Source organism: Rhinolophus sinicus, linkage group LG15 (genome assembly GCF_036562045.2).
Source record: "Rhinolophus sinicus isolate RSC01 linkage group LG15, ASM3656204v1, whole genome shotgun sequence".
In the NCBI taxonomy this organism is placed as follows: Eukaryota; Metazoa; Chordata; class Mammalia; order Chiroptera; family Rhinolophidae; genus Rhinolophus; species Rhinolophus sinicus.
In genome coordinates this window covers 48279412-48302674 of record NC_133764.1, presented here as the reverse complement: position 1 = coordinate 48302674, position 23263 = coordinate 48279412, and the positions used below count along the sequence as shown (strand labels likewise).

At 53.4% G+C, this 23263-nt stretch overlaps 1 protein-coding gene and 1 long non-coding RNA gene across 12 annotated transcripts in view; one reads left to right on the top strand and one right to left on the bottom strand.

The window, feature by feature from the left end:
• The window catches only part of ZNF385C (zinc finger protein 385C), a 52306-nt gene that overhangs the window by 12898 nt on the left and 16145 nt on the right, over window positions 1-23263 (top strand). For 5 of the 11 annotated variants that reach the window (XM_019747582.2, XM_019747580.2, XM_019747581.2 and 2 more), the window contains one exon: window positions 12214-12465. In XM_019747582.2, coding sequence (XP_019603141.2) covers window positions 12216-12465 — 250 coding nt within the window. In that variant the 5' untranslated portion in view covers window positions 12214-12215. Of the gene's footprint in view, window positions 1-4347; window positions 4507-12213; window positions 12466-18890; window positions 18916-22096; window positions 22257-23182; window positions 23248-23263 lie in introns of those variants that run through there. The other 6 variants (XM_074319725.1, XM_019747577.2, XM_019747576.2 and 3 more) reach the window with 6 other exon arrangements.
• On the bottom strand, window positions 18913-22029 carry LOC141568855 (uncharacterized). The gene is made up of 3 exons (XR_012492088.1): window positions 21896-22029; window positions 21223-21388; window positions 18913-19799 (listed from the first exon to the last, which is right to left on the bottom strand). It is a non-coding gene; the product is annotated as an uncharacterized LOC141568855 (long non-coding RNA).

Genomic DNA, 23263 nt, shown 5'->3' with positions numbered 1-23263 from the left:
GCCCATTTGTCTTCCTTTTCTTTTTGCCCCATTAGTTTCCAATGCACAGCTGAGAGGAAGTTCTTACTGCAGTCTTATCAGTGTTCTTCCTACTGTATGTATCTAACGTCATTCCTCACATCACAATGGCTCTGTACAGCTTGCAGGGTATTTTCTGTATGTTATCTTATTTAATCTTCTCAGCTGTCAGCCTGGGGTGATTATCATTATCCCCATTTCACAGATGAGAAAACTGAGGTGTGGAGAAAAGGGGCATGTTCCCAGCCACAGGTTAGTGTCAGAGTTGTAATTTAAGTGCATGTTTTCTGACTCCACATTACTCTAGTTCTCATGGGGCCCTTCAAATTCCTCCTGCAGACACACACTCACTCTCTCCCTAGCTCCTCCCCCTCCCATCTCACCACAACTCAGAAGCAGGCTTGGCTGGGAGAGGTTATCCTGTCCATCCCCCCTGCCTCTGGCCGGTGCAGGGGGAGCCTCTGCATGGCTGGTGTCTGGAGTTCGTCCAGGAGAGGGTGACGGTGGCAAAGTTGGGGAGTCAAGGGTGTCAGCTGCTGTTGTTTCTTTTTGAGCAAAGACTTTTAAAGTTTAATGTGATAATCTCATCCTGATTACTGCAAACTGAGGACCTTTGGCTCGTCCAAGAATCCATTACTGGCCTCACATGAGGAGCGGGAGAATGCGCTGGGCCCTCCTGGCTTCCCTGCTCCCATCCTCACTCCCATCCTCGTGCTTATTGGGAAGGACTGAGTCTTGGTTTGGTTGTTTGGTGTGTTTTTTCTTTTTTCTCTTTAGTGGAAGGAAGGTGTTTCTAGATATGGTAGGGATGATTTGTGCCTCCCTGTTTCAAGACCTGGACCCAGGGACCCCAAGCTTCGCTTTTATATCTGAGAAGTTATTGTTCTCATATGGGGGTCTGGGTGTGAGGCTGGTTAGAGGGCACCAACAATCAGCCCAGGCAGGGACGCCGGAAGTCATCACATGCCCCTATCCCATTTGACTGGCTGGGAAACCGAGGCCCATTGCCGTTGTCTCCACATCATGCCTGCCCAGAGTAAACCAATTAGCACCGTGTCTGGTTCTGTGTTTAGAGTGCCTGTCTCATTATTTGGGGATTTATGTCTCGGTCACCGTGAAGGACAACTGTCCCAGTTTCCATTGGGGGGAGCCTGGCCAGCCCTGGAGCCCAGCAGTGGCAGGAGGTGGTGCCATCCTGCTTGAGGCAGGATGGGGATTTAATTTCAGGGGGATTTGCAATGGGTGAGGAGCCGCCCTGGGCACATGGTAGCTCTGGGCTATTTTAGGAGGCAAAAGGCTGGCCCAAGGGGGGAGGGAGCACGGTGGACTTATTCAAGCCATTAGTGAGTCTGCCCTTTCAGTGGGAATGGAAAGGACCCGTGATGGGCAGGGCAGGCCAACTTGAGGTTGGGGCTTCTTTCACCTGCCTGGACCCCAGGGGCCCAGAATTATGCTGCCATCCCACCCTAGTCCAGGCTATGAGAAGACTAGAAACTGCTGGCCAGGCAGGGATCTCTGGCTCCTGGCCTAAGCCCCTTTGCTACAGGCTTTACCTCAGCTGGGCCCTTGGTGTTATTAGTGTGAACGATTAATGTAACCATTTCATATTTTTTGTAGTAGAAATTATATTTATAATTCCTACCACAAAGGTCCAGCAATTATGGAAGGTGCCCTGGGGCAGGGAAGAGGGCACATCCTTAAGATCGGCTCACCTGGCCTCCTGTTCCGTACAGGCCACTTCTAAGCTGGTAATATGGGTTGCAAAGTCCCTTCCCCTCTCTGAGCCTCAGTCTCCCTGTTTCTAAAGCGGAGACTATAACACTTCATTATGCTCGTGTTATTAATTGGGCATATATTATGTCAGAGATGATCTCACATCACCCTCAGCAATTTTTTTTATGTATTAACTGCCTCATTTTACAGATAAGGAAACTGAAGTTCAGAGAGGGAAAGTAACTTGCCTCAGCCCACACAGCCCATTCCATTTCTTGCACCCACAGTGAGAGTTGGTTCATTCCTCAAGCCCAGCAGTTTGTACTGGTGGCCTTCGGTGTGCCAGGCTGGGGATTTATCACAGACAAAACAAAGGAAGAGGAGATAACAGGATGAGACTGGGCAACAGTGAGAACTGAGTGGCCCAACTAGAGACTCGGGAGCTTTATTTAGACTAAGGGTCATTTTCTGGCCAGGAAGAGGGCAACAGCCAGGGGCCTGAATCCCTCCTTGGATGAGTGGTAGGTGGGCAAGGGGCATCAGCACCATATGGCACCTTTAACTCTCATTACTAGGAAGAGGTTTTCTTTATTCTTCCTTCTCAGCCCACCTTTATAAGAAAAAATTCACAGGGCATATTGAGATAAGGCCTTTAGAAGCACCATGACATAGAAGAAAGAGAGCCTAGAGTTTGTAGTCAACCAGATAGGGTTCAACTCCACCCCTTTCTAGCTGTGCGAACTTGGGCAGGTAAACTACCCTCTCAGAGCCTCCCTTTTCCGAGGAATACCGCCTTTCAGAGCTCTTGGAAAGATAAAATGGGTTGATAAAGGTGTGGGAAGGGCCTGGAATGTAGATGGCCCACAACGAATGGCAGTGTTTTGCCTGCGTGTGGGGTTGGAGTTTAGGAGTGTTATTCCTAGGTATCTAGGTGAAGCCACGTCTTTGTGGTGGCACTAAGCTGGCACCTGTGGTCCTGCTGAATGATTTCAACAGGCTGGGCAGAACGGGAGAGCCAGCAAGCTTAACATAAGGTCTGGTGCTCACAGTTCAAGGAATCACTCTCTAGACTAGATGGGGAGGCTGAACTCAACAACGTATCACACGAAAATAGACCTGGGGGGTTTCATGGACCCTCAGCTGTGTGACTGAAGAGAGCAGAAAAGTTCAGGGACAGCATAATCAAGGATAAAGTTGAGGATGGGGAAGGTGATGCTATCCCTTTTTCTGTTCTAAGGAGGACATTGAAAGCTTAAATAAGTTTAGGGGGATGTGACTGGAATAATAAAACACCTACAAGCTATTTAGTCAACAAATTTGTATTGAGTTGCTTAGTTCAGGTCAGTTGGTCACCATTGCAAGGGAACTGGGCAGAATTAACCCATTCAGTACAGTGGGGTGGTCAGGGCAGGGTTTGGGAGAGAGTTCAATACAGTGTGATAAGTACAGTGCTAGTGACCCATATGAGGTGTCCTGGGAGCTCAGAGGAGGGCCTTCCTGGAGGAGGTGGCCTTGGGGAAGGGAAAGAATAGTTGAGAGAAATGGGTCTCTTTAGCTGGGAGGGGAGAACTCTTAGGAAGAAGCTGGCTATAGAAGGTGGAGTGTACTTTTCCCAAGTGACTGGGGAGCAGATCTAGAATCAGTGCGTGGCATTATAGGAAACCAGCTTTCAGCCCCCCACAGTGATGAGATGTCTACCATTGAGAACTATCCAACAATGGAGTGGGCTTTCTCTGGAGGCGGTGAGCTCCCCATCATTGGCATGTTCAAGCAGAGGCCAGAGGGTAAAGTCAGGGACAAGTTACAAAAAGGACAGGATGACCTCTAAGATCCCTTCCAAGTCTGAGCAACTACAATTGTCCATGGACAGATGCAGAATGTGGACTGGATTAAGTTAGAGGATGGGTGCACTGCAGGATGACACAGTGTACTGTGACTGTCATCCCCACCCTGGATTGATTGATTGATTGATTTTTACTAACTGCTTTATTGAGATACAGGTCACATACCATACAATTCACCCATTTATAGTATACAATTTAATGTGGATTTACTGCTCGAGTGGAAATGAATCCATGCATTCATTCAACAACAATTTATTGAGCATCTATTAAGTATGCATCACGCTTTGTGCTGGTGCTTTGGGTCCCTGGGAAACAAAGGCCCTGCCCTCATGAGGAAGACAGGTAAGGATCCAAGCAAAAGAATTACGTCTTTGCCTTGGCAGAAGTGCTAAGAGGGAAATTAACCAGGGGCTGGGCCGGGGAAACAGGATTCTGAGGAGATGACTTTGGAGCTGAGGCCTGAGTGACAAGGAAACAGCCCTGTGAAGGTCAAGGGGAGGGAACTGCAGGGGCAGAGCCCTCAAGATAGGAGTGAGCTGGTGGGTGTGCAGACCAGGAAGAAGTGCTGGGAGACTGGGTAGCAGTGGGCGAGGCATTGCCGGGGCTCCCCAATTTGGGACCTCCTCTCTAGAACACCTGGTCCTCATGAGGTCGGCCCTGGGCACAAGGTGGGTGAGCAGTACTGATATATCTTCTCTGGATACAAAAGACGTTTCTGTCCCCTTTCTTTGGGACTCGCTTTCTTACTGTTACTGCCTTCCCAATAACAGCACGATGGCAGAGCACACTTAGGAGGCCATGCCACCACCCCTTGTCTCCTGCCCTCACCTGCTTGGCTTCATGCTTCTTCACTGTACCCCCATTGTGGGCCGTCCCGAGGGCACTGATTTCCTGGGAGAAATCAGAAATGACCCCCAGCTGCTGCACACAGGTGAGTCTTCCCCAGCAGGCCCGCTGGCTATCTCCCCTGACCTCCGGAAATGGTTCCTAGGAGCCCTCTGGAGTCTCCCATTTGGTGCTCACTTCCTGTGTGACTTGGATTAGTTACTTAATGGCCCCAGTCTTTCATTTCCTAGTCTGTGAAATGGGGATCAAACCAGTGGGGCCGAGTGGTTATGGGGATCGAATGTGATCCCTCCTGGCACCCAGTAGGTGCTCCATGAATGTCAAGTTCCTCCTTCTCTCTGGGCTTCCCTCTAAAAGAGGGGCAATTTGCAGGGCGTGGGGGAGATCACAACAGGCCAGTGGGAGGTAGCCACCTTGGGGTCCCCTTCCCTAAGCTGTGGGACCCCTCGGAAGCTGAAGGGCACTCAGGCCTGGCCGGCCAGGGGTAGAAAAGAGCTTCTCCAATGGGCCCAGTCCTTCCGCAGTGAGAGCCCCTGGGTGTCCCCTCGCTTTCCTCCCCAGGGAGCCACACCGCGCAGGCCCTCCGCTGGCCCACTTGCCTGTGCTCGGCTCCGGGCGGCGCGGCTCCTGTCACCTGCTCCGTGCGGGCCGCCCAGGGGCGGGCTCGGAAGACGCGGCGGCCGCGTCCCGGGACGCGCGGGCCCGGGACTCCCCCGCCGGGCACCTCCGGGAGCCGCGGAGCAGGATCACCCCGGGGGCGGCGGGCGGCTGCATGCGGCCCGTCTGGGGTCGGGAGCTCCCTTCAGGTAGGCGCTCGTGTTCCCCATCCCTGCCCCACGCGCTGCTCCGACTGAGCGCCGGAGGGGGTCTCGCACGGGCGTGGCTGTAGGTGACCCTGTAGGGCTGCAGGCAGCAGCCAAGACCCTGGCCGGCCTTGTGTGTGAGCAAGGTGGGGAGACAAGAACCACAACTTAGCCGGAAACTTCCAGCTCCCGGTAGAGGAAGGGAGGCTGCGGACCACAGGGCACAGCCGGTGAGACCCCCACCCTCTAGAGAGGACCAGTCTCTGGAGATGGGGTTCAACCTAATCATTCACTTTTTTTTTTTCCTAAGGAGTTTAGAGAACCCAAAAATCAACCCACCGTTAGCAGCCCCTGGGATAGAATAGAATGGAAGGGGTGAGGTAGGTGAGGTCTCCTATTGCCTTGTTTGGGGTGCAAAGAACACACTTGCCAAACCTCTCCACTACCAGGGTCATTCACAGTCATTGGAGGCCTTCCTGTCCCGCCCCTCCCCCTTCAAGCAGATTGTCTCATCTTCAGCCATGTGCATAGGTTGGACGCTCCTAGCCTGCCTCCCACCACAACTCCCAAACAGTCCTGGGACCTCCCAACCCTCCTCCCTTTGGCTCCAGGATTCATTCCCCAGCCCCAACTTGGAAGTGCTGCTGCTGGGGCTATCACGAGCAGGGGGTGGGGTTTGGGGGAGGTGCTGCTCAGTATCGTGGAGCGTTGGGCTGGTGGAGCAGGCTGCGGATGAGGCTGAGCTGTGCCAGGATCCTGGGTGGTGTACAGAAGAGGGGGGTGTAGGGTATGGGGTACCTCCTGTACAACGTCAGGTTCCTAGGCCTTTCCAGGCAGCATAGGGTAAACAGGGAGGTACTGAGGCTAATACTCCCTTTCTAACCACCCCACCCACCCACCACCTTAGAAGCAGCCGCTCTGTATTGTGACTGTGGACCCTGCAAGGAGAGATGCAGGTTAGATAGCAAGAAGGACTTCCTTCCTGAGGGTGGCTTGAGGGTCTTTTCAGGGAGTCTCACTGCCTAGGAGAGGAAGCCCCTATCTTTGAGGGTGTCAGGCTTGCCTCTGGGATACCCAGACAATAGGGGGTGAGGACAGCAGACTGGGGGAGGGGAAGTGGTTGGGGACAATGACCTCATCCCTGAACCATCACCCTCCCTCACCTCCCATACCCTCTCTCTCCCTTCCTTGGAGCTGGAGTGGTTACTTTCAGCACCTCTTAGCCAGCTCACTCCTGAAATCCCCAGCACCCAGCAGTCCCCAGGGAAGGTGGCAGGCTTCCTCTGTTACCACTTTGGATAGCCAGACAGGCATGGCTGCCTTGGTTTGCCTGATGGAACCCCCACCTGGCCTCTGACACCTGGACCAGCTGTTGCTCAGCCCAGGGCATCCTCCTCTGGCAAAGCAGGGATGTCTAGGCTGGGGGTTGGCATGGCTGGCCCCACTCAGGCCATCCTATCCTCTAGGTGGGGGTCTCTGGCTCTTCTGGGGAGTTTTGGGTGTGACTCTGGGTGACCCCAGCTCTCTGGGCCCACAGTATGGTTGGGGTGGGTGCCACTCTGTGGTGGCCACACAGTAAAGTGGATTGTTTCTTCACCCTAGGAAGGTATCAGTCTTGGGAAAGAGGAGGCGGCAGGAAAGAGGGAACAAAATGCTCAGTGGTGGCTCCTCAGGGGCATTGAGGGAGCAGCCAGGACAGGAACAGAGAAGGTCTCTCTTCTTCCAAACACTTCTCTCTGCAGCTGGGTCAATGGGGAGAGTGGAATCCTACATTCCTTCTTATGACCTTCTAAGTGACAGTGATGGGGTCCTCCAATGTCTGCACCCCCTACCCCTGAAAAATAGGGTGGGAGAGAACTGGCCCTATCACCTGCCTCTCTTTTCGACTCTGAGCCTCAGTTTCCTTATTTGTAAAGCCTCCCAGGGTTGTTAGGAGGTTTAATGGAGGCAATGTTTCTACAGTGTACAAAAGGCAATGGGCACTCACCACCTGGCAGTTCTTTCCCAGACCCACCCTGCTGGTCTCCCCCAACCCCCACCTTAGAGGCAGCTGCTCTGTGTTGCCACTGCCACACTGCCTGCAAGGGACCTAAGAGATTAGCTCAGCCCTCTCTCTTTAAAGACAGGAACTAAAGCCCAGAGTGGCAGGGACTGGCCCAAGCTTGGCCAGCCAGCCAGGCTCCCTTCTCAGAGGCAAGATCTAGGACCTGGCTGGGGGAGACAGGAGGGTAAATGTTGGCAGATGAGGGGGAAAATGCTAGAGTGTAACTGTGCTCATTAAAGGTTTGGTGAAGGAGCCCTTCATGCCTGTCCAAAGGTTGGGGACAAGCAGAGAACCTTCCTCTCCTGTTAACCTTTTGGCAAAAGCAGCTCTTTCCTAAGGATCCCCTTCCCTAGGCTGCAGCTGAAACAACTCTGGCTCTGCATTTTATGGCCTCCAACCTTCTTTCTATCCAACCTTCTTTGGATAGGCAGGCAGAGAATGCCAGTGTCTGAGGGTCCCACTGACACCTGGCCCTGAAGTCTATTGTCACTCAGGAAGAAGTGGTAGAGATGGGACCCTGCCCGAGTGCTCCCTCCACCCCCAAGCCCCTCCAGCTCCATATGGAGGACATACAGACAGACAGGAGGCAGGCAGCAACGCTGGCCTCCATCAGAGAACCTCCATCAGCTCCCCAGCTCCCCTGCCTTCAAGTGGGTAACTCTTTCCTGTCATCCAACCCCCGACCCTCCCTGCTGCAGCCTCAGCCCATCTCTCAGGGAAGGTGAGAACAGAGAGAGATTTACCCCTTACTCCTGTGTAAGTCACAGACAGACAGACAGACACCAGAACACATGCACACTCTTTTGCTGTGCGTTTACTTGGTCTTTTCTCAAGTTAAGTTTAGTTCTTCTCCCCCTTCTTCACACCCCTTCCTCCCAACCTTCTGAGTCTGGCTCCACTCTTCCTGACCAGGGTGTGGCACCTCCCTGCCTGGCACCTCAGCCTGATAGGGGCTTGGCAGCCTCAAGCCCCCCCAGGAGCCCTTCTTTGAATCCCTAACTCCCCTCCCCACCCAGCCGTTCAAATCAGGGCTTGGCAGTCTTTAAGAAGTGGATAGGGCAGTAAGTGGTTAAAGACTTGGGCTCCAGGGTCAGACAAGTGTAGGTTTGAGTCAGTGAAACCTCTCAGAGCCCAGTTTTCTAAACTGTGACGTGGGGTAATAGGTTAATAATAGTGCCCACCTCATGAGGTTGTTGTGAAATTTAAAAGTGATCCTCTGTGTAAAGCACCTGGCATACAGTAAGCTCTCAACAACGTGGTTGTCATTATACAGAAGAGGTGGCCTGGGCATCTGGCTGGTAGAGAGGAAGGCAGGGAAGCTTCTAGAAGCAGCTCTTGCACTGTCTTTTCATGTATTTTGAAGAAAGTCCACTCTACTGTTCTGGGACTCAATTTCCTCTTCAGTTAATGAGAACATGTGGACCGGGTCCTGTCCAAGTGCAGGTCCAGCGAGGGTGAGTCACGCTGGTTCTGAACAGGGGCCAGTACAGGGGTTGTTGACCTGCTGGTGCTCACAGCAGGAGTTAAATAGCCATTTGTGTGCCCTGAAAACTGCCTACCCCTCCAAATGTTCTGGGTGGGAGCCCTAGCTTAGCTGGAGTGGTATAACTCCTGAGGGGACAGCTGGGAGGGCTGGGTCAGGCAGGGCAGGCTGTGGCAGGCCCAGCAGCCTGGCTGGGGGGACACAATTAGCCCGGGAATCCGGGAGGGCCCTGTGAGCCCAAAGGCTGTATATCACAGAGGTTTAATTAGCCCTCTGGCAGATATTTGTCGGCTCTTTTGGGCCCTGTCCTCAGTTTGCCTGTCATAAATTACACTGAGATTTAAAAAAAAAACCCTTTCCTCTTGCTGGCCAGGCAGGCAGCTCCCTTGGCATAGCCAGAAAATTCTCATTCTCCTGACACACCCCTGGCCAGTTGGACCCCCACCTCTGACACTGGTACCTGGTACTTTTCCTGACCCTTCTTCCTGTTGGGAGGGTGGGGGAAGAATTGTAAAGGCAGAAGAGTAGCTATAATAACCTCCATCTACAAGTGAGAGGGTGCAGAATGTTGGTGGGGTCTCAGTGCAGCCTGGGGGAGGGGGGAGCTTCTCACAAGGTGATGGGAGTAACCTTCCAGTGTGGCCTCTGTGGGCAGAGCTATGCCCTGGGCTCCAGATATGGGACCCAGGAGCTTGGCACGGCTCAGAGGGGCAGCCCAGTTGCCCCAGGAGTGTGGAGGAGTAGGGTCTGCCCTGCCTGGAGGGGTACTGAGTTCCACCTCTGAGCTTCCTGCTAGGTGCTCTCTGCGCCACCTGGACGCTCCCTCTGGTACTGCAGCCCAGCCCCACCACCCTGCAGTGTCGGCCCTCAAATCATCAGGCACCTGTGAGCACATGAGGGTCTGACCTATGGTGTATTAGTTTTCTAAGGTTTCCATAACAAAGTACTACAAACCAGGTAGTCTAAACAATAGATGTTTATTTTCTCATAGTTCTGGAGGCTAAAAGTCCAAGCTAAGTAAGGTATCGTCAGGGTGGGTTGCTTCTGAGGGCGGTGAGGAAATCTGTTCTATGCCTCACCCCTAGCTTTGGAACGTTTGCTGTCAACCTTGGGTATTCCTTGGCCTGTAGGAGCTTCACCCCAGTCTCTACCTTCATCTTCACATGGCGTTCTCACTGTGTGCATGATTGTGTCCAAATTTCCCCTTTTATAAGAACACCAGTCTTATTGGATTAGGGGCTACCCTGCTCCAGTATAGCCTCGTCTTAACCTAATAATATCTGCAGTGACACTATTTCCAAACAAGGTTGTATTTCGTATTCTGAAGTGCTGGGGGTTAGGATTTAAACATATGATTTGGGGGTGGGGGTGGACATAATACAACCCATAACACATGGTGAGTCTCAGTGTTCAATGACAGTCTCATTCCATGATATGGGCACAGCGACACTCACATTGTGATACACATACACTGTGACATGCACACAGTGAGCGACAGATTCACCTAAACAAATGATTGGATAGCAGAGACATTCACAGTGACCCAGGTACACCATGACAGACATGCAGGGTGACAGACCAGGTGACTCCACTCACAAGCTGCAAAACAGACACACCACAGATTAATGACAGCTGACTTTTATAGGACACTGAGGAGTGTTTCTATAGATCAGCTCATCCAATCCTCACAATGTGCTTATGACTTAGGAACTGTTATGAATCACCCCCATTTTACAGACATAGAGATGAGGGGACTGAGGCTCAGATCACACAACCAGCAAATTGCAGAGCTGAGTTTGAACCCAGAAGTGAGTCGATAGAGTTCACTGCACCTCTATTCCATTCACACAGTCCCCACACATGTAGTGACAGACCTGTTATGAGGGAGGACTGCCCACAACAGTGACAAGCAGCTTACTGAGAGCAGGAGGTAGGTGCGGGGCAGATTCTTGGCTGTGGATTTGAGAAATTCATGTTCTTTGTTCAGATACGTGCTCCACTACTGGATGTGTGGACTTATGAGATATTAAGGCCTCACTTGACTTCATTCAGTTGGTCTAATATGCAAAACGAACATGAGCCTCAGGACACAGGAAATGCCTTTAGGGGGATGTGTTAGTTTGCTTGGGTTGCCATAATGAACTACCACAGACTGAGTGGCTTAAACAGCAGAAGTTTGTTTTCTCACAATTCTGGAAGCTGAAAATCCGAGATCAAGGTGTCCTGTTGTCAGGGTTAGTTTCTTCTGAGGTCTCTTTCCTTAGCTTGCAGATGGCCGCCTCTTCCCTTTGTTAATTGTCTGTGTCCAAATTTCTTCTTCTTATAAGGACACCAGTCATATTGGGTTAGGGACCACCCTCATGACCTCATTACCTCTAATGACTTAATTACCTCTTTAAAGACCCTTTGTCCAAATAACAATCACATTCTGAGGTACCAGGAGTTAGGACTTTGACATATGAATTTTTGGTGGACACAATTCAGCCCATAACAAGAAAGATGGGCTCAGTCGTGCCTTACTCAGGCCTAGCCTTGGGGCTCCCCCTCTGAGAGAGATACAGTCCCTGACCTCAGGAATTCTCTGTCCTCGTGAGGAGGCTACAGCTCCTGCCCTCAAGAAGTCCCCAGTCTGAAGCAGAGGCAGAAAGCTTGCACACAGATTCAGGAAGGAAGCTGAAAATTGACACATTTCACTTTGAGAAAGGTCACTGAGCAGCCCCAGAATAGAGGTGGTTAGGGGCAGAGGAGTCAGGAGGGAAAGTCTCAGTAAAGTGAGTTGGAAAGAAAAGACAGTCTGTGGAAAATGAGGGGCCTAAAGGTGTGTGTGTGTGTGTGTGTGTGTGTGTGTGCACTGCAAATGCCAACTGTTGCCACAAGCTGAGTGGCCAAGACAGCAAGGAGCATCTGGATCCCCATGGGACAGAGTGGAGATGGCTTCACACACTGTCACCGTTTGTGAATATCACCCAGCCCGGCCATGGACACCGGGAGGTTAGATTTCTGCAATCACCATCCTGGCCAGTGGCTGCTGCGTCTCCAGCAAGCACCACATGCCTGCCTGTCACAGGATTGTCAGCACCTGCCTCGGAGATGAGAACGGAGTGCTGGCTTCCCAAAATGTGACTCCACCTCCCTAACCCGCCGTGCCCACCTGTTCTTCAAGACCCAAGCCTCCCTCTCTGAGCTTTGCTCTGTGGCCGCGTCCTCAGGTGTTGGCCGCCCAGTGTGTAGACATTTCTGACATTCTTCCAGATATTCCTGCCTTTTAATGAATGCTGCTTTGTTTGAAATAGACCCCATTCTACTCCCTTTGCTACCCTTGGGTTGGGGCTCTCCGAAAGCTGGGGAGTTTCAGCTGGGATTAAGGATCCAGGCATCTGTGGGTCTTGAACCCATCTTGCTCCTTCCTCGTATTCACAACACTCAGCCTTTGTCTATTTGTCTCCTTCTCTATCTGCTCAGGTATGAAGCGGCCACTGAGCCCATCCCCTCCCACTGAGAAGGAGCCCCCTATATCTGGAGCTGCTGAGTGCCCTCCTCGGCCCCCAGAACCACCTAAGCCCAAGCGGGAGAGAAAACGGCCATCGTACACACTCTGTGACGTCTGCAACATCCAGCTGAACTCAGCAGCCCAGGCCCAGGTGCACTGTGAGGGGCGGGCCCACCAGAGGCGGCTGCGACAGCTCAGCCTGGGAAAGGCCCCTGCAGGGCCAGGTCAGTGTGGAGGGGCACTGCACCCACAAATTTGGCTCTGGATCTGTGGGATCTTTGTGCATGATGCCCTCAATGGGTCTTAGGGTCTAAAGTCCCCAGATGCCATCAAGTTTTGTTTTGCATCTGGACAACCCCCTTGAGATCTCTCAGGATCTGAGGACCTTTAGGTGTGAGGCCTCCTCTTTCTGGATCTGGGCGGTGTCTCCCGGTGCAGTCTTTTGGGTCCAGAACCCCAGTCTGGAGCCCTCTGTCAAGAATAGTCTTTTGAACAAGGGCCTCCCCTGTGGGCACCTGCAGCGTATCCCGTGCTCCTGCTCTGGTCCACGAGGGCCAGGATATGCAAGGTGCATGACACTCCAACTGAGGGATGGCCCCGGGAAGCCCCTCTTCCTTTGGCCACTGGATTCCTGGCCAGGATTTCCGCCTCTCCTTGGTTGGGGTGACTGCAGAGGTTTGGCTGCAAGCACGGAAGGGGCAGCTGGCTGCAAGGCAGATTGCTGGGGGAAATGGGTGAATGCATTTCATGAGGGTGATTCCAGCTGACAGGCACCTAGGAGCCATGGGGAAAATTAGGAGAGGCGGGCTCCCGGCTGGCAGAGGAAACGGGTTCAGAACTAGGCCCCGTGTGGGGAAACAGAAGGGGCCAGAACTTCTGCCTGTTCTTGGGGGTGGTCACTGGAAACCTACCTTGCATCCCAGGTTGCTGGCTTTGCCAGAGGACTGCTCTCTGAACTCTGAACAGGGCTGCCTGTTGTTAAATATTTGGGGGCACCTACTGTGTTCTCTGCACTGCCTGGGGCCCAGACACAAATATGTTCCAGTCTCCCCTCAATCTTCCTCAATCAATTGAGATTGAGTCTGTCTTTTGGGCTGAGACAGACATCAAAAGAGCAGGTGAGTGTTGTGCTTTGTGAGACATAGCCCCAGGAATACAAAGGAGGAAGGGTGATTGTACCCAAGGGCACCAGGAAAGGCCTCCTGAAGGAAGGAGAATGCTCTGAGCTTTGGAACGGGGGTTGGGGGAAAAGGGACATTGCAGGCCAAGGTCACTGCATAAGCAAAGCAGGGAATGATGGCTGGCACCAGCTTTTCCAGTGAGCACTTGGGGTTGGCTGGGCACTGTGGGTTTGACTCTGAGTAAGAGTGTATCTGACTGATGGATGTTTTGGGAATGTGTGTCTGAGTTCAAAGTCACTAATTCACCAAATACTCATAGACAACCCATTACGCACGAGCTTCTGATTTGCGGATTTGTAGCTTTTATTCCCCACCCCCAGCTTTATTGAGCTATTATTGACATATAACATATGTAAGATGTACAAATGTCATGATTCGATACACATATATATTGCAAAATGATTTCCACAATAAAGGTAGTTAACACCTCCACTCCATCACATAATTATGATTTTGTGTGTATGTGGGGTGATAACAGTTAAGGTTGACTCGCTCAACTTTCAAGTATATACTATAGTATTGTTAGTATATCACCATGCTGGGTGTTAGACCCACAGATCTTATTTATCTTATAGCTGGAAGTTTGTACCCTCTAACCAACAATTCTGCATGTCCCCCACTCCCTAGCCGCTGGCAACCACCATTCTACTCTACTTCTATGAGTTCAGCTTTTTTTAGATTCTGCACATACTTGTAAGTGAGAACTTACAGTATTTGTCTGGGGATCCATATTTTCTAAAGGTGGCATGCCCGCCTGTTAGGAAAGCGCTGTTTAAATAACTACACACGCAGATGAGTTTGTCCAAGATAAGAACAGGCTTCATAGGAGTGGGTGTGGGGTGCTTTGAGAAGTCAGAGGAGGGGGAGGTAAATTAACATGAGTCATGAAAAGCTTCAAAGAAGTGACATTGAAGATGGAAATGGAAAGGGAATCCCAGGTGGGGAGACAGCTGGAGCAAATGTGCCGAGGCCTGAAGCCCTTGGCTTTCCAGAAGCAGCGGGCCGTGCTGGGCACGTGGCAGGTGTGCTGGGAGGTCAACAGGGGCTGCCTGTGAGGACCTTGAAGGCAGGTTAGGCGTTTGGCCTTTGACCTGAAAGTAACAGGTGTTACTAAAGGGTTTTTATCAGAAGTTAGTGTTTTTAGAAGTTGTTGGCGATGGAGAAGGATAAGACTTCGGGGTACGTGAGAAGGAAAGGGGTGGGATGGAGGAAACAGATTCTGGGGCCTTCTGTAGCAGAACCATTAGCATTGGGGACTAGTGGGATTAAGGGCCACAGGGGACGGAGGTCCCGAGGATAACTCTAGCTTAGCTGATGTTGTGATGGGCAGAGTTCCCCCACCAGAAAGTGGGAAGGGCGAGAGGGAAACAGGGCTTGAGGGCAGTGCTGGGTAGGGAAGTCCAGTCCACCGAGTCAGAGGGAACTGTCCAAGGACACTGTCCCACGCCTGCTCCCCTCTTACATGGCCTCGGCAGGCGCTTCTTCTGGGCAGTGGTCCCTGTGGTACAAGCCTACCCTCTTCCCTTCCCCACTCACCATGTGGAGAGAGCAGGTGGGGTGTGAGGAGAAAAGACCCCAGAGCCAGATACCCACTGCCAGAGTCAGGCTGCCCAGAGGGATGGGGACCCCTTTCACCTGGCTTCCGTCTTTCCAGCCCTCATGCCGAGTACTAGGTAGGTGTGGGGAGGTATCAGGAGACATGATCCCAGGGAACTCCTCTCCAGATTGTTAAATGGGACCTGGGAAGTATGGTCCCTCTAGTCGTCTGTCCATCCATCGCCCAGCCCTCCAGCCCTGGGCTGGCCCCGTGCAGGACGCTGGGATTCCACACTGAATCGTGCAGGGTACCTGCCCTCCGGGCACTCACAGTCTAGCGGGGAAGTCAGCCATGGAGCCAGACTTTTACAACTGCCAGGCTAAGAGGAGTGAGCAGCATTGTGGGAGCACAGGGGAGTGATAGATGTATGAAGGGTCCTCAGATTTCCAGGAACCCCAGAATACTGGGGCTTCAGCTAGAGAACCTGTTCTCCGTTGGCCTGCTTATTTCTGAGTCTACTCTGGGCCATGACCTGACAATACCGACTCCCCACCGATGGATTTCTCCTGTCTCCTTGACTCTCTGAGAGCTGGAGGCAGGAGAGGCAGCCCCCAGCAAGATGATGCTAGCAACTGTCGCTGAGGTAGGGGATGGGGTGAGGGGAAATGCGTGGGGACCTCAGGACTGGGCCAGAGCAAAGAGCCCTTAGGCTGTGCTGACTGGGGCAGCCTCAGGGATGGAGAGAGCCACACCTACTTTCAGGGAGACTTGCGGGGCCCTTAACACACTGCTTTGTTCCTAGACAGTGAGGTCTCAGTCCTTGTTCCCTGGGAGGGCAATGAAGGTGTGGGGGTGGGACGTCCTAGTCATGCCCTTTAGAGGCTCCCTCTCTGGGAGGCTTCCTGGAGCTGTCACTTTGATTAGGGGTCTGTGGAGCTGGCGGCTTGCACAGTGACAGGCCATCACAGGCAGTGAGGCGGGGACCCTCTCCTGTTCATGTCCCTGAGGCTGTCCATGGGAGGGAGATATTGGGGGTGGGGGGCTCTTCCCTCTCTGAACTTCCCCGAGAATGCCTGGGTCAGAGGCCTCCTTATTCAGCCACACCCAGCTCCCAGCTCAGAGCCTGAAACACCCGGGAGGGGAAACAGCAGGTACCCACACTTTCCCATTCCCCTGCTCCAGGTACTTCCCCAGCTATACCAGCCCACCATCCACCCCATCCGTCTTCCACACAGCAGGCCCTTTCATTCTTCAGGAATGTGTCTTAAGCCATCTTTCACCACAGGGGGTGTGGGCACCAGAAACCCCTGCCCCATAAGGCTGAACTCAGTGATCCCATTGACCATCTCTCTCCTCCCCTCCCCTCCCTTCTCCTCTCTCTTTCACAGACACACACTAAACAATTTTTGGTGGTGCTTCAACATCTACGGGAAAAGGTTTGCTGGCTCAACCCTCCTAGCTCCAACCTCTAGAGCAGGTGTTGGGCCAGCACACCGCATGGGGGACACCTGGGCAAGCAGCTGTGACCTCCCTCCAGCACCAAGTTGAGCATCCACTTCAGAGCTGAACTGTTTACAAAGCAGTTCCCCGTGCAGCATGGTGTGCCCTCCTCGCCCAGCCATCCCAGGCGTAGATGATGGCATTTAGTCCTCGTGTCAGAAATTGGGATACTGGAGCTCAGAGAGTTTAAGCAACACAGCCAGGGTCACACAGCTGGGTTCAGATCCTAGTGTTTCTGACTCTAAATCCCATCTCACATGCCCCTGCCCCCTGCTGGAGAGCTTGAACCTTAATATTTTAGGAATGGGAAGGAGGGATAGCATAGAGAAGGCAGACCAGTTTCCAGGACAGATGAGTTTTCAAGTGCTCAGGCCCCATGACCTCTCCTCTGCCATGTGCCTGAAAAATGAGCAGATGACAGCCATCTCCCACTCCACTAGGGAGAGAGAGGAGACTCTCCCAAAGCCAACTGGTTCCCTGCCCCAGCTCTTGGCAGGACTGACACAGCCATCCAATTCAGGGCCCACCCCTGTCCCCCATCATCCATTGCAACATGACACAGGAGGGGAGAGAAGGGGATTTCAGAAATGATTTAACTCTAATTTAGTGAAATGGCCAGAGAGGCCTTGGGTGGTAATGCAAGGTAGACACTAAGTGGGACAGGAAAGCAGAGATAGTCAGACTATAGTGGATTGGGGGGCAAAAATGGCTGCACCAGACGTCCCTGTGCCTTTGGGGGTGGGAAGGGATCAGAGTGGCAGGAAGAGGCCATCCCCTGCCCTGTGCCCTCAGACCTCCCTTAGCTCCTGTTCTAATCAGTCCCTCCATCTCCTCTAAGTCTTGGACTGCAGAAGCCTCTGGCTGCATTCTGAGCCCCAGAGATCAAAGACCTTGAGCTGGGTCACGCCTGAGTCACTGGCTTGATGAGCTCCTCACCCCCCACTCCCCGCAGATGGATTAATTTCAGTCCCATCAGGAGGCCCCGGAAGCCCTCCAGCCTGTCCCCCCATCTCTTCAGTATCTCCCTGGGTTGCTGGTTCCTCCTTAGTCCCTCCCCCCCAACCCAATCCTGAGGCCTTTGGGTACATGTTTCAGAGAAACTGAGCCCTGAGCCCTCCCCCAAGGCCACCGAGAAGTTCTTGCAGTGCCTCCTCCTGCCACTGTTCTTAAGTAGCAGGTGATAAAAATGCCCCTCACTCTCCCTGGCCATTGCATCCCCCTTGCCAGGTGTGAACCTGACCATCATCACCTCCCCCAGGGACCACCAGGAAAGGCAAGGCCATCTGGGTGGAGCATTAGGGGGCTTAGCTCAGATCCCTGCCCTGGCAGAAGACAAAGCTTCTGTCTGTGTCTCTGGGTGGGTTAATTAGCTCCAGGCTTGAGTTTCCTTTTTCTCCCCACACCAGCAAGGCCTTCCCCCAGAGCCTCTTCCTAACAAACCTGTTTTCAGGAGCTGCTGCTGCCAGCCCCTCCCCAGACCTTCTTTGCGGCTCAGGTACTGGCTGCTCCAGAGATTATAGGTTATTGTCTGGTGGAGACAGGATGCTGAGGGGGTGGGGGGCTAGCTCTGGGACCCAGACTTGGAATGCCAGACTGGGTCCAGCTGTGGGTTGGCTGTCTCCTCTGCCCCGCCCACCCCTGTCTCAGCCACCAGGTGCTCAGGTGAATAGAGAGACAACCCCTTTTCAGGGAGAGGAGGGAAAACTGGAGCAAATGGAGGAAAAGACTAAGGATGAGCGGGTGGAGAGGAACCGGTAAGGGCAGGGGAGAGGTGTCAGAAGTTCTAGCTGATCCAATGTCCACCACCACCCCTTCCTGACATTGCCTAGACATTGTACTAGACTAAGGGGGCAAGCCACCTGGGCTCCCTTCCCCCACCTCCACGGCGAACACTCTGGGACAAAGTGGTTAACACCTCTCTGAGCCTCCGTTTCAGCAGAAGGAAGAAACTCTAAGGGGATGGTGGTCAGAGGATGAGACAGGAGAAGGGGGCTCCTACAGCAGCAAGCCCTGAGGCAGGGCTTCAAAGTTCAGCAGCAAGAACTTTCTGGCAGGCAGAGAGGGGCCGGCAGCACCTCCTTTCCTGGAGGTCTCTGTGGGCTGGGTCAACGCTTTGTTTCAGTGTACAAGTAAGTAGGCAGGGACCCTCCAGGAGTGGATGCCCCTGCCCCCCTCCATCCCGAGTCTCCTGTTTGCCCCCTACACTACCCTTGGGGAAAGAAGTGCCCTGTTCTTCCTGGTTGGGATAGAGGAAACCAGGGACTCAGTAGCTCCTTTCTAGCAAGGGAAGACGTTCTGGCAACCGCTGCTTTCCACGCAGGAGCAGGAGTCCCTCCCTCGTGCCCTCCCCTCCTGTCCTTCTCATCCCCACCCCTTCCCTCTGTCACTCTCCAGCTGGGTTTCATTTGCTCCTCACTCTGCACTCAGCGCTGCCTCCAAGCAGAGAATGCTCTTGGGTGAGTATTGAGGACACCTGAGCCAGGGTGGGGAGGGGGGGCTTGGAGACGAGGGTGGGCCTCCCCCCCTCTCTTTTTCCTGCTGTTATTGGCACCCAAAGTTGCCTGTTAAGAGGCTCCCTTAGCCAGTTGATTCTTGGTACCTTTTCCCAGGTCCAGGACTGGGCAGGGGAGCCCCCATTCTGGCTGGGAACAAAGTGGGGGCAGGCATGGCAGGAACAGTTGGGGAGCTGCAGGTCTACCTTGCAGGAGTGAGGTGTGCTGCACTTTGGGGCAGACGAACGTCCAGTGAGCCTGTGTCAAATGTTCCTTGTATCAAATCACACCTTCCACTGTCTCTAAGGGGCTGCCAGGAGCCTCCATGTAGTGTTAGGGTAGGGGGCTGAAGAGGGAGTTGTTACTGTAGCATAAAAGAGAGAGAAGCAGACAGAGGGAGACAGGCAGAAATCTGGGGGGCTCCTGCCTGAGGTCCAGCCACTGCGCTGGAGTCAATACTGATGCCCCCCTTTATCCCTGGTTTCCTGGCTCACGTTTCCATCCTGGGGTTGCCTGGCCCTTTTTGGAACAGATAACCATTACCCTTTAAGGGGTACTTTTGGGAACCCCTTTCATAGGAGCAAGAGTTGGTGGCTGTGGGGCTGGGGACAGAGTCCATCTTGTGACTGGGCTTGGGGGTCTTCCTCCAGCACGGGGAGAAGGGCATCTGGAACAGCAAGGCCTCCTGAGTGCTGGCTGACCCAGAAGTAGGTTGGGGGCTCTGGAGAATGTGGGGAGGCCGTGGTGGGAGTGGGCTAGCAGAGGGTCTTGGTTCAACTTCTCATTCCCTGCCTCTGGCTTTCTCTCCCTCCTGGATTCCCATTTTCTTTGCATAGTTTTGGTTTTATCTGCGAAAGAAATAGAAACGGCAACTTGACTATTTGAGGGTGTGTGTGTGCGTATGTGTGTGTATACGCGCGCATGCCTTGGGGAGGACCCTACCATCTGCCCCTGTGACTTGTGATGGGGAGAGAGAGACTAGTTTTGGCTACATGAGCTTGTGTATATGGCACATGCGTGTAATTTTTTAAGTAGGGTGTGTGCACGCACCTAGCTCTGGGTAAATGTGACTGTATATGGACCTCTCTTTGTGATGGTGTGTGCCGCTGCGTGCCTGCTGTTTTGGATTGTCTGTATATGCTTCTGCAGGGATCTGCGCGTCCTCGCGTGTCTGTCCCTCTGGGTAAATATGATCTGAGTGCATCTTTGATTTTGCCTCTCTGTGTGTACGTGCGTGCTTGTGCGTGGCCTCTGTTCTCAACTCTGCCCCCTGGCCACTACGGGTATCTGTCTGTGTGTGGGTACCACCTCCGTATGTGCACACATCAGTGTGTGTAGATGGTCTCATCATGGGGAGAGGTGACTATGTGTGTACCTTGGTGTCTGTGCTTGTCACCATCTGTGTGGGGCCAGTGGACCTCAGTGTGTCCCTGTGCTCTTTTGTGTGTCTTTTCCAGTGATGGCAAATAGCAGGATGTGGTTTCCCTAGAGTTTCTCCCTTGGGTGGCAGCCAGGGTGATGTTATTTCATGAGACCCCTGCTCTGCTCTGCTGCCCCAGCCTCAATTGGACCCCTGTGTGTGGCCTCTTTGGCACACAGTTTGATTTGTTCATGTTTGACCAGAGCAACAACCCACCCTCCTGAGGAAGCTTTCCAGTGAGCCGTGGGTCCCAGCTGTGACCACTGGCTAGGGTTGGGGAGGGACTGCCCCGAGATGCTTAGCCAGGGTGGCTTTTCTGCTGCAATATGCCATCAGAGCAGACCCCACACACACACACCTGACCCTTCCATGGGTGCAGAATTATACTTAAACCTGTCCGGCTGTGTGGTGCCATCCTCGGGCAGGTATGAGGGCCGTGGTGTCTCCCTTCATTTGAGTGTACCCACAAGCCAGGCAGTCACACATGTGTGTGCATGTGTCATGATTCATGCATCATCCCAGTGGCCCTGGGGGCCAAAGTTCACAGTGAATGTCAGAGACAGATAGTGGGTGGCACAGAGCAGGGCTGTGGAAAGCGTGCTGGTGGGGGAGGAGTTCCCAGCAGCCCCCAGAGAGGCCCCGACCTCAAATCAACATGTTCCCTAGGCCTTGTGTGAGAGAAGAGTGGTCCCAATTGTGAGGGGGCTGGAAGGCATTTCTGGGTGACTTTGTGCTGACTGGAGGGGAGACTGGGTCACCAATTGCCCTGGCACCCCCTCTTTAAATGACCTCCACACCCAGCAACTCACTTGGTCTTCAGACACATTCCTATCCTGTCCTTTCTTCCTCACCTGGATGCAGATCTTCACAGATGAGGAAACTGAGGCTCATAGCTAAGTAAGTGTCCAACTCAAGGCCTCAGAGTTCAATGTTACGGAAGCTCCACTGCAGGCCTTTGGACTCCAGGGTGCAACAACCCCACATTATTCCCGCAGGGAATCCACACCCTTTCTTCTCCTGTGGGAAACCAACACAGGGGCAAGGGTCTCCTGTGCATCTGAAATTTCTAGGAAGCGTTCACTTCTCCCCCCACATCCCATTTCTGTCATCCCCATTACAAATAACTACAAATAACTCACTAGATTGAAACACTGAGCTTGCAACTCAAACGCCTCCTGAGGTTCCCCACCTGGTTGGAAGGTCAGATCCCCAGCATTCACTGCAGAGCCTTCCAGCAGCAGGCACTACCCATCCGGTCCCCTCCCCCTCACCTCCACTCTACCTTGACCTTTGTGAACCTGCACTGCACTTTAAATTTCCTGCTGCTCTGCCAGTACCATTGACTGGAATACCTTTTCCCTGGAAAAATTTCACTGACCCTCCTATGAAACCTAATTGATCCTCCCCTCAAACCTTCTGTTTACTACCTGTTCCTCTGGGATCCTAAAGCATTGCGTTCGTAACTCTCCAAGCACTTGCCAGACGGTAGCCTCCATCCATGGCGCTCCGCCTGTGAGCTCTCACCTGTGAGCTCCTCTAGGAATCGATGGGTATCTCTGATGAATGAATGACACCTGTCTCTCCCGCCCTGGGGAACATTCTTCCCGCGGCCTAACCTCAGTTGCTCCGGCTGCAGCGCACGCTGCAGAGGAGGCTGGGGTGACACCCGGCTACGCGTGCGCCGCTGGGACATCGGGAGGCAGGTGGGTGCGGCCGGGTGAGCCCCAGGCTGGGGATCGCCAGTGCCCGGCCCGCGATCCGGACCCGAGCTGGCTGCTGGCGCCTCTTCGCCACGGTTACCACTAGTGGCTGCTGTCGCTCGGTGGAGTCCAAGGAGACCGCAGCCAGAGCGTCCACCGCGCAAGATGGTGGCTTCCGTGTCTCTGTGAGTGTGTGCGGGCGGGACCCGGGCCAGGCCGGGCAGGGAGGGACGCCCCCTCCTGGAGCTGCCCGGCAGGGGGCGGGCAACGAGGTCTGGAGGCCTGCAGGCGGGCGGCCTCGGCGGGTGGGGGCCGGTACCTCCGAGAGACCCATCCGAGGGCTTCTCCCCCACGCGCCCCCCAGAGGAAGTTCCCCAACCCTCGGCTTTCCGACCCCAGGAGGACAGGCTAGGCGTGCAGGGTGCCCTCGCCTCACCTGGGCGGCCAGGGGAGGGGGCGCTTGCCCCTCCTCTGCCCGGAGCATGGACTTCTTTCGTGGGGTCCCAAAAGAAAGAGGTCCAAAGGAGCCTGGGGAGGAGGCTGGTTGCCACCGTCCTGGGGCCAAACACCTTGTGTTTGAGGTTTACATGCCCTGGGGGAGTGGGGGCAACAGACCAACAGACCATCACCCCAGGGGCCCTGGAGTTGTGCTCACTCCCATCCAACTGGACTGGTGCAGAAAGGTGTAAGGGACCTGGGTCTGTGACACCTCAGCCTTGGTCATATAGTCACGTTGTCCTTTCCCACGCCACCCAGCCTGGTTCTCTCAGGTTGAGGTGGGGGAATGTCAATGGATTTTGTCTGTGTCTCTGTGTGTATATGTGTGTGTGTATGTGTATATATTTTGAGTGGGGCTGTCTAATAGAACTTTCTGGGATGTTGTAGATGTTCTCTATCTGGGCCGTCTAATACAATAGCCACTAGCCACATGTGGCTATTGAGAATTTGAACTGTGGCTAGTGCGACTGAGGAACTGATTTAAAATTTTTTTATTTAACTCTGATTAATTTTAAACAGCCACTTTTGGTTAGTGGCTACCATATCGGACTGCAATTTCAGAATCTCCATCTTCTACGCATCCTTCGTACCTACTCTTTTGATCTTTTATCAGAAACATCCTAGGTCTCATAGCCATGTTATCCCTCTGCAGGATGGGGCAGGAGAGCCAGCTTCTAGGTATGTGGAAAGCATC